Below are 14,372 nucleotides of genomic sequence, written 5' to 3'. Positions count from 1 at the left end.
GCTGAATAGACCAAGGGACTTCATCTGCTCCTCAGATATTTCCCCACCACTCACCAACTCTCTTGTGACAGAGTCATCAAAGGGTGGAGGCGCAATCTCAGATATTTGTATATAATTTATTACTTTCTATTATTTCCTTCATTATTTTTATCATTTCATTAAAGCGGCATTTTTCATTTCATAGAATCACTAGGTTGGAAAGGACCCACTGGATCATCGAGTCCAACCTACAAGTGTTTTTCCTCTTGTCTCCTCTTCCCTGGGGAAGCGATGTGGGAGCCCAACTGCTTGGTTTTAGCTGCCGCAATCAGCCAGGCCAGGGCTAAACTGTGACATTTCCGCAGGGCCTCACTGCCCTGGCTTGGGAGAGGTCCCGTCCACTATCAGACCACCCCGTCCTCCTCCAGCCGCTTGCCCTCCTCCAGCCTCTGCCAGCCCAGCCGCCGCAGGTCCAGGCTCTCGTAGCGGCCCCGCAGCACCAGCTCGGCTATGGCACGGCCAGCGGCAGGCGCGTGCTGCAGCCCGTGCCCGCTGAACCCGGCAGCTAGGAACAGGTTGTCCAGTTTGGGGTGTGGCCCCAGCACCCCGTTCTGATCAAAGGTGTTGTAATCGTAGTAGCCAGCCCAGGCGCTGCGCAGACGGAGTGAGGAGAATGCCGGCACACGCCGAGCCAGCCGCGGCCAGACTTGCTCCTGGAAAAAGTCATGGTCCACAGAGAGGTCGCCTGCATCTGGCTCCTCCTCCTGGAAAACATTAAGGGGGAGTTAAATAATAGGGGGGAGGAAACACAGGCACAGCCACTGCTGGATTAAAAACTGGCTGGGTGGTGGGGCCCAAAGAGTGGTAGGGATGGAGCTCAGTCCAGCTGGAGGCCAGGTGTGAGTGGTGTCCCCAAGTCTCAGTGCTGGGGCTGGTTCTGCTCAAAATCCTCATCCATGACCTGGAGGAGGGGATCAAATGCACCCCTGGTAAGCTCGCAGATGACACCAAGCAGGGAAGAGGGGTTGATCTGCTTTGAGGGCAGGGAGGCTCTGCAGAGGGACCTGGCCAGGCTGAATCCAAGGCCAAGCACTGGGTCCTGCACTTGGGATACAACAACCCTGTGCAGCTCCAGGCTTGGGGTTGAGCGGCTGGAAAGCTGCCCCATGGAAAAGGACCTGGGGGTGTTGGCTGACAGCGGCTGAACATGATCCAGCAGTGGCCCAGGTGGGCAAGAAGGGCAACAGCATCCTGGCTTGGATCGGCCATGGGGTGGCCAGCAGGAGCAGGGAAGGAATTGTCCTCCTTGCTGCTGAGCTGCACCTCGAATCCTGAGTTAGGTTTTGGGTCTCTCACTCCAGGAAGAACATTGAGGGTCTGGAGCACATCCAAAGAAGGGAACAGAGCTGGGGAAGGGTCTGGAGAACGAGGGTTATGAGGAGCAGCTGAGGGACCTGAGGTTGTTGAGTCTGGAGGAGGCTGAGGGGAGACCTCATCACTGCCTACAACTACCTAAAAGGAGGTTGTGGCGTGTTGAGTGTTTGGCTCTTCTCCCAAGTAACGAGGGACATAATTAAAGAAAACCGCCTCAAGTTGCACCAGGGTGGGCTTAGGTTGGACATCAGGGAAAATTCCTTCATGAAAGGGTTCTCAGGTGCTGGCAGAAGCTGCCCAGGTTGGTCGTGGAGTCCCCATCCCTGGGGGTATTTAAAAGCCAGGCAGATGAGGTACTTGGAGATGATTCAGTAGAGGACAGGCTTGTCAATCTCTAAGGTCTTTTCCAACCAAGTGATTCTAGGATTCTATGAAAGAATTGAGCTCCCCAAGGCTGACCTCAGTGGGGCTCATGCCACCCAGGTAGTTGCCAGCGATGCCGTCGCGGCGGAAGTAAGCACCAGTGGTGTCGACAAGGAGCGGGCAGGAGAAGCCAGGGCCATCAGGGCAGTGCCAGGAGAAGACGTACCTATGGGGAGGGGGGGCACCCCCAAAATCAACAGGGGCAAGAGGGTCAAGATGTGTCCCTTTCCCAAAAAAATAAGACCTAGGGTTTCATAGTGATCCCACCAGATCAGATCAGAGGGGGCACTGGGACGTGATCCCCCCCCAAAACCAGTTCTCTAGCAGCTCAGGCTGCTGTGGGCACTGGGATGTGACCTCCCCAGGAAAAGGAGTGAGGGTCTCCCCCCATCCCTGATGATGGAGGGACAGGGGGAGCTGGAATGTGTCCCCCCAGAAAAGCAAAGGGGTTCAGGACAGGCAGAGGGGGGGGGTGCAGGATGTGAACCCCATATAATGCACCCAGAGGCTTGAAAATGGAGGGTTGTGGGGTGGTGGGATGCAGCCCCTAACTGAGACACCCCAAAAACCAGCATGGAGGAGTTCACGCTCCCGTGCAGACATGGAGTGGAGGGGCTGGGACCACCAGACAAAGCACCAAGGGGTTCTCACCCCCAGCCCCTGAAGATGGAGGGGTGATGGGTGTGGGATGTGCCCCCTGAGCCTGTGACACCCCCTCAAAGCCCTAAGAGGTTCATTTTCAGCAGAGGGGAGCTACTCCCCACCCTCCTCCTGCACCTCTTCCTGGGCTGGATGGGGAGTGGGGGCTGGCAGAGCTCCCCTGGCAGCCCCGCTGCCCCCAGCAGCTCCCCGGCCCAGGCGCCGGCTGCGTTGATCACGATGGCGCAGGCGACCGGCTGGTATTCCCGGCTGTCCGGCATGTGAACCTGGGGGGACATGGAAGTGGGGGTCACAGACACCCATGGGGACCCCCATGCTGGGGAGGACACGGATGGACACACTCACATGGACATATCTGATACGTGCAGTCACTGCGGCTGATCCCTGCGGAACCATTGCATCGCTGGCCGAGGTGACAAAGCCTGGAGGTTTCGGGGGGCAGGGGGTGAGGTGGGGGGTCTGATGAGGCCACCCCCCTGCCCCCTCCCCACTCCTCACCTCGTACCTCCCCGGCGCAGCTCAGCACCCCCAGGGACATAGCTTTGTGCCGGAACGCATGGAGTAGCGTCCACGGGTCGAACCAACCCTCATCCTGCAGACCTGGCGGGCAAAAAGGGTGGGGGGCACCATGGTGCAACCCCAAAAAACCCAGTGTGGGGGGTGGACACCAACACCCATTCTCCAACTGACGTGAGGTTGAAGGATGGACCCAACAGAGTTTGGGAGGAGATGGGGCTAGGGATGGGAACGAGCACAGTATTGACAGGGGTCCCCATGCCCCCTATACCGTAGGACGCCACAGCCACGTCCTCTGTGTCAATCCACGGGAACTTCTCCTTCAGCTGGGTGGGAGACAGCAGGGCCACCTGCGCCCCCTCCTCCCTGGGGATGAGCAGCACGCAGAGCTAGGGTCAGGAGGAGGCAATCCCACCCCAAATTCCAAGGAGGGGGTTGTGCGTGAACCCCACCTCTGGAGCCGAACGGTGGCCTCCAGCCCTGCTGCGCGCTCCAGCGGTGCAAGGAACAGGTACCCTGAGGGCTGGAACTGGACGTCGATGGGGGGTTCATTGGGCACCCCAAGGTGCTCCTGCAAGGGGAGGACCCCGGTGAGTGGGGCTGGACTCCCCAAGGTTACCCCCCTCCCCCAAATTACCCTACATACATTGATGTTGCGGAGGAAGGAGGCAGAGAAGCGGGACATCTGGATATTTTCTGGGAGAGAAAACTGCTGCCGGATCCCCCCTATTGACAGCACTGTGGAGGCTCGGGAATACTGAAGGAGAAGGACACTCCCAGTAAAGAGGAGTTCAGTGGGGTCCCCAAGGCCCTGCTCTGCCTCCGAGAGGGGGGTGTCTCACCGTCGGGTCCCTCTCCACAACCAGCACCTTCATGCCGTGCCGCTGTCTCTCCAGCGCCTTCAGCCAGAACGCCACCGACCAGCCCACCACACCGCCCCCCACAACCACCACATCGGCCTCTTCAGGGGGACGTGGGCCCGGGGGGAGTCCTGGGGGGGTCCAGCCCCGCAAGACGCCCCCCACCGCCGGCAGCTGATCCTTCAGAGTCTGAACCAGGCGCCCCAGCCCCTGCCCTAGGTCTGCTGGGACACAGAGGGGCTGCCAGGTTTGGGAGGCACAGCCAGCAGCCCCTCCAGGACTCCCCAGCCCCCTTTGGGACACCTTCAGGATCCCCCCCAGCCCCCATTCCCCTCTGGGACCCTTCTCCAATACCCCTGGAGCCCCTCCAGGACCATCCCCAGTACCCTGTCACCCTCCCCCAGCACTCCAGGTCCCCCCAAGACCCCCTTTAGCCCCCTAAGACTTCTTAGATCCCACTGGCACCCACCAGCCCTCCCCATGTTCCCCTCCCAAGTCTTTCCCCTGTTTCCCCTAGACACCCGCTGCTTGCTCCCCCGGGGATGCCCCCAGCCCCCCACAGTCCCCTCTGGGACCCCCTCAGGAACCCCCCCGGGATCCCTTCTTGCCCTCAGGCCCCTCCAGCCCCATTTACTCCCGGGGACACCCCAGGACCTCGCGCCGTTCCCCTCCAAGGCCACACTTGACGGCCCCCGCTCTCACCGCGGAAGGGGTCGGAGCGGAGGGGGCGGCGCGGGGCCCCTCCAGGACCAGGACCGGGACCGAGACCAGGATCAGGACCCGGTCCCGGTCGCCCCCGCGCGAGCGCGCATCCCCAGCGCAGCATCCCACCCCTTCCGGATCCCCCGCCCCTTCCGGATCCCCCGCCCCTTCCGGGCAGCACGCGTGGCCCCGCCCCCGTCTGTCCGCCAATGGGAGCACGGCGCGTCCCCCCACCCCCCCCGAGCAGCCCCTTCCGGTCCGCCCCTTCCGGTCCCCGCCTTTAGGGGCCCGGCGGGGCGGCACTTCCGGCGGAAGCGCCGGGGCAGTGTGACGTGTGCGCGGAGCCGGCGCCGCCGCCGCCGCCGCCGCCATGCTCGACTTCTTCACCATCTTCAGCAAAGGCGGCCTCGTCCTCTGGTGCTTCCAGGGCGTGCGCGGCTCCGCCGCCACCGCGCCCGTCAACGCCCTCATCCGCTCCGTCCTCCTGCAGGTGATGGGGGACGGGGCGGCCTGATGCGGGCGTGGGCGCCCCAGTAACGGGGGGATCGCGGACACCAGTTATGCTCGGGGGGGGGTCTGGGCGCCCCAGTAACGGGTATGGGGGGGTTGGCGTCGTGTCTGGGCGCCCCAGCAACGGCGGGGGGTGCCTGGGCGCCCCCAGTAACGGGGGGAGGTGTCTGGGCGCCCCCATTAACGAGAGGGTGATGGTTTCTGGGTGCCCCAGTAAGGAGGGGGAAGATGATTGGAGCACGTTTTTGGGACAGAGAGGGTGGGGGCGTCTCCTCACTGCTGCCCCCCACTTCTGATGGTTTCTCTGCTCTAGGAGCGGGGCGGCAACAACTCTTTCAACCATGAAGCCCTCACACTCAAGTACAAGCTGGACAACCAGTTCGAGCTGGTGTTTGTGGTAAGCGACCCCCCTGGCCGCTCCTGGGCAGGGGCACTCACCTGTGGCTCAGTGAGCAAAAACCTGTCCAGCCTTGCAGAAATGCTGGGGCTGGTGAGGAAGTGTCCCAAACGGGGATGGCCAAGCTATGTGTTGGGGAGAACATCCATAAGTGAGTGCTGATTGTTGAAGTTGTGTACCCTGGAGAAGAGAAGGCTCCAGGGAGACCTTAGATCGACTTCTAGTCCTGAAAAGAGCTCGAGGAAAGCTCGAGAGGGTCTCTTGATGAGGGAGTGAAGCGAGAGGAAGAGGGGGAATGATTTTGAGCCGATAAAGGGGAGATTGAGATGAGATCTTAGGAAGAAGTGTTTTCTTGTGAGGCTGGATGGGGCTTGGTGACCCTGATCCAATGGGAGATGTCTATGCCCATGGCAGGTGATTGCAACTGGATGGGCTTTGAGGTCCCATCCAACCCAACCCATTCCATGGTTGTATTATACGTAAGCAGATGCTTTAATTCCACAAGCTGTTGCTCGGTGCCAAGAGCGGGGTCAGCTCCTCTGGATTTGGGATTCTGGGGTGCAGCGTGGGCCTCAATTTCTGGCTTTGGAAGAGTCTAGCATGGAGGAGCAAGGGAGCTGATGGCTGTGGGTGACTCTTGCTCCTACACCACTGTGGGAGCCCTTTGTTTTAATCATCTGTCTCAGGAGTAAAACTCATTAAACCCCACACAGAACCCGTACCAGCTGTTGCAGCCGTATTAAACGTTTTACTTTGACCAGTTCTATTTAAAAACGCCAGGAAACCATCATCCCCTTTCCTTTGAATTTAATGTTCTCTATTTTATCCCCATCCCTTATCTCTCTAAATCCATGTGGCCTTTGTACGTAAGTGTACTTTCTTTGCTGTGTACCTGAAGATAAGCAAAAGGCCTTCTGATCTTTCATGACGTGTCTTTGTTGCCATGGCACGGTTGCCTTGTTTGAGTTGGTGTTGCTTCCAAAAGCGAAGCCCTGGGCTCTGCTATTTATTTTTTCTTTTTTTTGGGAGCATATTAAAAACTTGGGCAATCGCATTGGAAAACATGGCCAGAAACCTGCTGCAAATAAAGAAGTTCAGACCTGCCTCTCTGCTTCTCTCTGGCAAGACCTCACGTGGAGCCCTGTGTGTCCTCAGCACAGGAAGGACATGGAGCTGTTGGAGCAAGTCCAGAGGAGGCCATGGAGATGATCCAAGGGCTGGAGCACCTACCCTGCAAGGACAGGCTGAGAGAGTTGGGGTTGTTCAGCCTGGAGAAGAGAAGGCTCCAGGGAGACCTTAGAGCAGCTTCCAGCCCTGAAAGGGGCTCCAGGAAAGCTGGGGAGGCCCTCTTGATCAGAGAGTGCAGGGATAGGATGAGGGAAATGGTTTTGAGCTGAAAGAGGTGAGATCTTAGAAAGCAATGTTTTTCTGTGAGGTTGGGAGGCCCTGGCCCAGGTTTCGCAGAGAAGTCATGGCTGCCCCATCCCTGGAGGTGTTCAAGGCCAGGTTGGATGGGGCTTGGAGCCCCTGATCCAGTGGGAGGTGTCCCTGCCCATAGCAGGGATGGAACTGGATGGACTTTGAGGTCCCTTCCAACCCAAACCATTCCATGACTCTATGATATCTAGTGGAGGGGATTTTGCTTCCTTACCAGTTGGATGCTGCTGTGGAATGAGCTGGAAGAGCCATGCCTTCTCCCTGTGGTGTGTTTCAGGTGGGATTTCAGAAGATCCTGACTCTGACCTACGTTGACAAGTTGATAGACGACGTTCACAAGGAGTTCAGAGACAAATACCGCAATGAGTTCCAGCAGAAGGGCACCCTGGGCCTCCTCAACGGCACCTTTGATTTTAAAGAAGACTTCATGCGTCTCCTCCGGTAGCAGAGCCTGATATTTCTCTCAAGTTCCCATTTAGAGGAGAGCTGGATGGGGTGGGGGTTGGGGGCAGAGCTGGAATCCAGGCTAACAGGCCACCTTCCTGCAGGGACGCTGAGGAGAGTGGCAAAGCTCGAGCTCCCACAGTGATGAAGACATTTGAACAGTCTCAAAAGTCCCAGAAGACTGTCAAGTGTATGATTGAAACCCGAGGGGAGAAACCAAAGGAGAAGGTCAAGAACAAGAAGAACAAAGCTTCCAAAAAGGAGGGTGAGTTGATAGGAGAGATAGCAGGGTAGGGGGAAACATTCCCAAGCTCTGTGTCCTGCCTGTGTTTTCCTAGCACCCAGCTGCTGGTCTGAGCTGGTGGTGGGGATCTTCCTGTCAGGAACAGAAGCTGTCGCAGCAGCTGGTAAAGCGTCTGCAGGGGACAAGCAGCCCTCTGCAGCTGGGGACAGGGAGGAACTGACCAAGGATGAAATCCTGCAGAAGAACCGTGAGGAATTCTTCAAGAGACACATGAAAGCGGGGGAGAAGTCCAGGTGGGTAATGTCATTCTGCCTGCGCTTCAGACCAGCTCCTCCGGTGTCCGTTGGCCATGACTGAGTCAATCCTTCCTTTGGTGACCCCTGGAAGTCAGCTCTTCCTTTCTTGGACCTTGTTGTCCTTTTCCTCGTTTACCTGCTTGCTAGAAAGACTGGGAAAGGGCACACTGGATGTCCTGGAGGGGGAAACTGAGTCCTGGTGGATGCTTGGGAGGGGTCTGGACCTCTTGGTGAGGCTTTGTGAGCTAAGTGCCTGGCTAGAGGCACTTAGCAGCCTGATAAAGGGTAAAGTTTAGATAAATAAAGTCGGGAGATGCTGAGTCAGCCAGGTTTAGCTTTAATTTCTGCCTTTTTGGGTAATCCAGGCTTTTGATTTGCACACCTTTTAAGGATTGCTAATGCTTTGCTGTACTGAACAGAACCTGTTTCTGGGCTTAATTTCAACAGATCTCCAAAGCCTGAGGCACAGAAGGAAAAGGGAAAGAAGCCCCGAGTGTGGGATCTGGGGAATTCTAATGCCAAAGTACTCGATTACAGTAACTCTGCTACCAACGGAAGCGTGGAGGCTTGTCCTGTGGAGGAATTTGACCCTGATCTAGTAAGGAAAAGTCAGGTCGCTGTATCCGCTACAGCGCATTGGGCTGGGATCCGCTGGGCATGGCAAACCCAGCCTGGACCCCAAACCTGGCTGAGAAGGCATGAGAAATGGGGATCACAGTACCCAGCCCATGGACCTGCAGGTCAATCCGCTGTGCACTTGTGGCAGAGTTCTCTGTGGAGCTGCCTCTGCTGCTCACCAGAGCTCCTGGTGCCACCAGAAGGTATGGGGGAGAGGACAGTGCGCAGTTGCCGATCTTCAGGGTACATCTTTTTCCCCTCTTACAGGCCCTGGGGGGTCGAAATCGGGAGCCTGGCCGCCTCTATGACCTTGAGTACGAGAGCGATGAGGAAATTGAAGAGGAGAAGGTTATTCAGAACCCTTCGAAACCCAGGTAGAGGTTCCTGCAGCTCCTGTTTGCTGCACGCTTTTGTGATTTCTCTCCCAGAACTCATCTTTCAGTCTAACCAGTAATGCAGCTGAGGACAAGGTTGTGTGTTTTGTCAGCTGTGAAGTGGGATCTTCTTGCATCTGGTTGTTTTGTGCCCTATGCAATTTTCTCCACGCACCTGAAGTTAACCTCTCTGCTTCTCTGCAGTGTGAAGAAGGGTGGCCTGGGGGGCATGTTTGGCATGCTGAAAGGCCTGGTGGGCTCCAAGAGCTTGACAAGAGAGGACATGGACCCCATACTGGAGAAAATGAAGGATCACTTGATTGGTACGTCTGGATCTGCTTTGAGCAGATAAGTTGAATCTAGTTCTCTGCGCTCTGTTGGGTGGGCTGTGGAGCAGTGCCCATGATTTGGACACAGGAACCATTTTTGGAATGGTTTTGGGCATAGGAATCTTGCCCACAGGAACTGAGGTAGCTTCCTGTTGTCTCTGGGGAGCCCTCAGCAGCCCATCGGAAGGGGGCAGTAGTCTGGTCTGGTGGGAATCCTGTGCACTGACTCCATCCTTTGCTTGCCAGAATCACAGAGTCCCAGAACAGTGGGGTGGGTGGGGCCCTCTGGAGCTCATCTAGTCCAACTCCAGCTGGGTGCATGGGAACACATCCAGGTGGGTTTGAAGATCTCGAGAGGAGGAGACTCCACATCCTCCCTGGGCAGCCTCTTTCTATGCTCCAGTTTGTGCCCGATGCCCCTTGTTCTGTCCCTGGGCACCCCTGAGAAGAGCCTGGTCCCCATCCTCTGACCCCCACCCTGAGATATTGATCAGCATCAGTGGGATCCCCTCTCAGTCTTCTCCTGTCCAGGCTGAACAGGCCCAGGTGTCTCAGCCGTTCTGCTAAGAGAGATGCTCCAGTCCCCTCTTCATTTCCGTGGCCTCCACTGGACTCTCTCCAAGTAGCTCCTTGTCTTCCTTGAGCTTGGGAGCTAGACTGGACGCAGGACTCAAGATGGGGCCTCAGGTGGTGCCCAGCTTGCATAACCTTAGCAGCGCTACCTCCCTTCCCTGTCTCTTTCTCAAAGCAAAAAATGTGGCAGCTGAGATTGCGGTGCAGCTCTGTGAATCAGTGGCCAAGAAACTGGAAGGGAAGGTGATGGGAACGTTCACCAGTGAGTAGCCATGTGGCCTTTTGCTTGTGGTTTGGGGCTCAGGAGCATTCACCAGGCGTGATGGGTTCTCTTGCCATCGTTTCCTTCTCAGCGGTCACCTCAACAGTGAAGCAGGCCCTACAGGAGGCTCTCGTGCAGATCCTGCAGCCCCAGCGCCGTGTGGATGTCCTCCGCGATGTCATGGATGCCCAGCGCCATCGCCGACCCTATGTGGTCACTTTCTGTGGTGTCAACGGTGTCGGGAAGTCCACCAACTTGGCCAAGGTAGGACATGATCCTCCTGGCTCTCTGGGACCAGTGCTGAGGCCAGACTATGGCTGCTAATGGGGCTGGTTTTGATCCACTGCCGCCTGCAGATCTCGTTCTGGCTCATTGAGAACGGTTTCAGCGTCCTCATCGCCGCCTGTGACACCTTCCGTGCGGGAGCGGTGGAGCAGCTCCGCACCCACACCCGTCGCCTCAGTGCCATGCACCCTCCAGAGAGCCACGGCGGGCGGACCATGGTGCAGCTCTACGAGAAAGGCTACGGAAAGGATGCTGCCGGGATCGCCATGGAGGCCATCGCTTATGGTAGGGAGGAAAACCGGTGACCGGAGGCACTGTTTTGGGTGAGTGTCCTTCTTAACGCTGCGTCCTTGTCTGCCCAGCTCGGAACCAGGGATTTGACGTGGTTCTGGTGGACACAGCGGGACGCATGCAGGACAATGCTCCCTTGATGACAGCACTGGCCAAACTCATCGCTGTCAATGCTCCCGACCTGGTCCTCTTTGTTGGGGAAGCACTTGTGGGAAATGAGGCTGTAGATCAGCTGGTGAGTCCTGAGAATTTGTTTCCTGAAAGACGGAGAAATCATAGAATCATGGAATGGTTTGAGTTGGAAGGGACCTTAAACCTCATCTAATTCTGACCCTCCCGCCGTGGGCAGGGACACCTCCCACTGGATCAGGCTGCTCAAGGCCACATCTGGCCTGGCATTGAACACCTCCAGGGATGAGGCAGTCACAACTTCCCTGGGCCAGGGCCTCCCCAACCTCGTTGTGAAAAATTTATGTCCAGTCTAAATTTGCCCCCTTACAATTTAAAGCCGTTGCCCCTCATCCTATCACTCATGACTTTATGAAAAGTCCCCAGCTTTCCTGGAGCCCCTTTCAGTGCTAGAAACCGCTATAAGGTCTTCCCAGGGCCGTTTGTTCTCCAAGCTGAACAACCCCAACTCTCTCAGCCTGTCCTCATAGCAGAGGTGCTCCAGCCCTTGGATCATCCTTGTAGCCCTCCTCTGGCCCCGCTCCAACAGCTCCATATCCTTCTTACGTTGAGGGTTCCAGAGGAGGGGAAAAACCTGCTCCCGTAGGTTTGGTTGGAGATTTGGACAGCAGCAGCACCACAGATGGCTTTCTCTGCTCTTCTCCCTTCCTCAGGTCAAGTTTAACAAGGCCTTGGCTGATCACTCCATGGCCCAGACACCACGGCTCATCGATGGGATTGTCCTCACCAAGTTCGATACCATTGACGACAAGGTAAGGAGGCAATAAACACAACTCCTAGTGGAGCTTCCCACTGCTGAACGGAGAGGGAGAGATGGGAGTTATCAAACATGAGGGACTTCCATGTTGTCCTTGACACTGTTCCCTGCCTTCCTCTTGCATTTGAGCCATTTAAACAGAACTGCGCCGTCTGATCTCTGCACGCAAGGGAGAGGGGGCCGCGAGGTCTCTTGGTTGATACATGTCAGGCTGAACGTTTGCCAAGCTCTTTGGGGCATTCAGTGAGGGGTGGCACTGGATTTGCAGGCTAGCGCTGTGTGTTGTCCTCACAGGTTGGCGCCGCCATCTCCATGACCTACATCACAAGCAAGCCCATCGTTTTCGTTGGTACCGGTCAAACATACTGTGATCTGCGAAGCCTTAATGCCAAGGCCGTGGTCGCAGCACTCATGAAGGCCTAAACCCACCAAATTGCTGTGTGCAGATGTCAGAGAAGAACATGCTCCACCCTGTTCGCAACTAGTCTTTCCCGTGTAGTGCAGAACAGAATGAAGGGATGCCTGTGCCAGGGGTGGGGTTTTTTCAGATAAAGCCACTTTTATCCAGGAAAAGCCCTTCCCCCGGGCTCCTTCATTCCGTTTGAAGTGATGCCAGCTCCCTCATGGGGAGGCTGAACCCAGAGCTTTGTATTGTTCGTGCTGCACGGGGCGGGGGGCAGTGCAAGAAACCGCTGTGCTTTTTTTGCAGGGTTTGAAGGCGTTTTTTGAGCTGCTTTTGTGATTTTTAGACCAGCTTAGTGAGGATGTAGGAGTGAGTTTTGAGCAGGATGGGTGCTGATTAACAGCAGTGACAGAAGACCTGGCTGTTAACGTCACTGCTAGGGGCAGCTCTACTGAAGCTGATAAACCAAAAATGGCTGGGAGGGAGGTGCTAAATTGCCTTAAGGTCCCCGATTCTGTCGTCATTGGGACGTTGAAACAGGGTATCTGGACACCTTGGTTTTGGGCGGGTTGATGGAGAGCTGTGGCAGCTTGGTCTGACCGTTCTAATTGTGGTGGAGAAGGAAGGCAGCCCCTGACTGGCCTCTGCGTAATTTGTTAGGAAAAAGGAAAAAAAGAATCAGTCCTGGAAGATCCTGGTGGCTGCTTGCTGCTTTCCTGCACCCTTTCTCCCCCTCTTCGAGTGCCTCTTGATCCCCATCTCAAGTGTTGCACTGAATAATACAAAACTCTTTTATGATGTCTTGTAGCTCTGTATTGCGGATGTGCTCTAGTGCAATAAATCGAATGCTGTCTGCTGAGAGACATAATTTATATAAAATAAACTTCATAAATTGTTTGGTACCCTGTGCATGCAGCCTGTGATGTCCCTGCCCGGCAGACCCTGGGCACAAGATGTGGTGTTTGCGATGCCCTTTGCTCCGATCTGCTTGAGCTTTGTGCAGCCTTGTGTGGTTTTTCTCTTCCTAAGTTAAGTTTTGTAGCAGCTCTCCTGTAGCTGGGAAGGTGGAGGTGCTGCTGGAGCTCCTGCAGCTCCTGGAGTCAAGGCAGGCTCTGGATCACACAGCTGGTCTTGGCTAAAGCGCAGTTCATAGAATCCTAGAGTCACTTGGTTGTTAAAGGCCTCTGAGATCATCGAGTCCAACCGTCCCTGTCCACTACTGAACCAGCCCTCAGCACCTAATCTAACTGCCTTTTAAATCCCCCAGGCATGGTGACTCTACCACCTCCCTGGGCAGCCTCTGCCAGTGCCCAAGAACACTTTCAGTGAAGGATTTTTCCCTGATATCTAATCTAAACTCCTCCTAGTGCAACCTGAGGCCATTTCCTCTCGTCCTGCCTCCTGTCACTGAGGAGGAGCGACCAGCTCCCAACCTCACCAGGACTTCCCATCAGGTAGTTGTAGAGGGTGACGAGGTTTCCCACTAGCCTCCTCTTCTACAGATTCAAGAGCCCCAGGTCGCTCAGCCACTCCTCACAACCCTTGCTCTTCAGACACTCTGTTCCCTTCTCGGGAAGAGCTCCAGCCCCTTGGAGCCCGTTCTCCACGTGACCTCAGGTTTCAGACTGAGAAGGACGCTGGCATCACAGGCAGCGCATTTGCATGTGCCACATCCCTGGGACACTGTTTTGGCGTACAGCGCGCCCACAGGGGCTGTGTACACCAACTCCCAGCTTGGTGCCAGTGGTTGGGCACATCTCGACCCTACATCTGTACCTGCATAACCATGCTCCCCCCACCCTGTATTTGCGTATGTGGCTGGGAAGGGCTTCAGGTGGGCTAGGAATGGCCCAGCGGGGCTGGCAAGGCTCCCCAGGGCTTTCCTGGCCAGGACTAGGAACAGCCCAGCAATGCAGAGAACGCCAGCAAATCAGCTCTCTCAGACCCATTTTGGAGCGAGCGCCCTTTCTCAGGCCTGGGCGCACAGGCAGGGTCTGCACCGCTCGTGTGCAGCCAGACGAGAGCTGGGACAGAAGAGATTTCCCTCTCACACACGCGTATCAATTCACCCAGAAATCTTATGCCCATTCTAGCACTTTCAAAACCTACACCTATCAAGAACTATAGATCACCTTTCAAAAACTGCAATTCCTGAGACGAAACCGAGCTCTACTTCAGCTTAAATCACCAATATTCCCCTTTTTTTTCGCACAGTAACGACGCCTTGTGGCAGAGCGGGGCTGCCAAAGGGGCCGAGTGTTGGCTAGCAAGGGCTGCGGTGGGGCGAGCAAGGGCTCAGCACGTGAGGGACCCCCTCCACCACAAATCCCCTCAGGTCCCAGGGCAGCCCCACACGGGTGGGTGGATCCCCCCACACCCTCGGCAAAGAGCCCCCCTCATCCCAAACCCAGCCCCGTGCAACCCCTGGGAGCTGGGCAGCAGCGATTCC

General features: G+C 56.5%; 2 protein-coding genes across 3 annotated transcripts; one reads left to right on the top strand and one right to left on the bottom strand.

Moving 5' to 3' along the window:
- Positions 1–101: 101 nt before the first annotated feature.
- Positions 102–3,960, bottom strand: FOXRED1 (FAD dependent oxidoreductase domain containing 1). The gene is made up of 9 exons (XM_069876451.1): positions 3,795–3,960; positions 3,599–3,709; positions 3,405–3,523; positions 3,224–3,318; positions 2,935–3,036; positions 2,782–2,858; positions 2,554–2,702; positions 1,813–1,942; positions 102–743 (listed from the first exon to the last, which is right to left on the bottom strand). Exons 1-9 carry the CDS (start codon positions 3,825–3,827, stop codon positions 384–386), a joined length of 1,176 nt encoding a protein of 391 aa, XP_069732552.1. The 5' UTR covers positions 3,828–3,960; the 3' UTR covers positions 102–383.
- An 856-nt stretch (positions 3,961–4,816) lies between these two features.
- Positions 4,817–12,830, top strand: SRPRA (SRP receptor subunit alpha). 2 transcript variants are annotated; one of them, XM_069876404.1, is made up of 14 exons: positions 4,817–5,004; positions 5,338–5,421; positions 7,136–7,299; positions 7,407–7,567; positions 7,686–7,839; positions 8,290–8,440; positions 8,728–8,834; positions 9,039–9,157; positions 9,912–9,998; positions 10,090–10,262; positions 10,355–10,568; positions 10,646–10,809; positions 11,417–11,515; positions 11,815–12,830. In XM_069876404.1, exons 1-14 carry the CDS (start codon positions 4,885–4,887, stop codon positions 11,941–11,943), a joined length of 1,926 nt encoding a protein of 641 aa, XP_069732505.1. In that variant the 5' UTR covers positions 4,817–4,884; the 3' UTR covers positions 11,944–12,830. The 2 variants fall into 2 exon arrangements, with proteins under 2 accessions (XP_069732505.1, XP_069732506.1); XM_069876405.1 differs by lacking the exons at positions 11,417–11,515; positions 11,815–12,830 and adding an exon at positions 11,180–11,371.
- The last annotated feature ends 1,542 nt before the right edge of the window (positions 12,831–14,372 follow it).

Source organism: Phaenicophaeus curvirostris, chromosome 25 (genome assembly GCF_032191515.1).
Source record: "Phaenicophaeus curvirostris isolate KB17595 chromosome 25, BPBGC_Pcur_1.0, whole genome shotgun sequence".
In the NCBI taxonomy this organism is placed as follows: Eukaryota; Metazoa; Chordata; class Aves; order Cuculiformes; family Cuculidae; genus Phaenicophaeus; species Phaenicophaeus curvirostris.
This window is presented reverse-complemented; position numbering and strand designations above follow the sequence as displayed.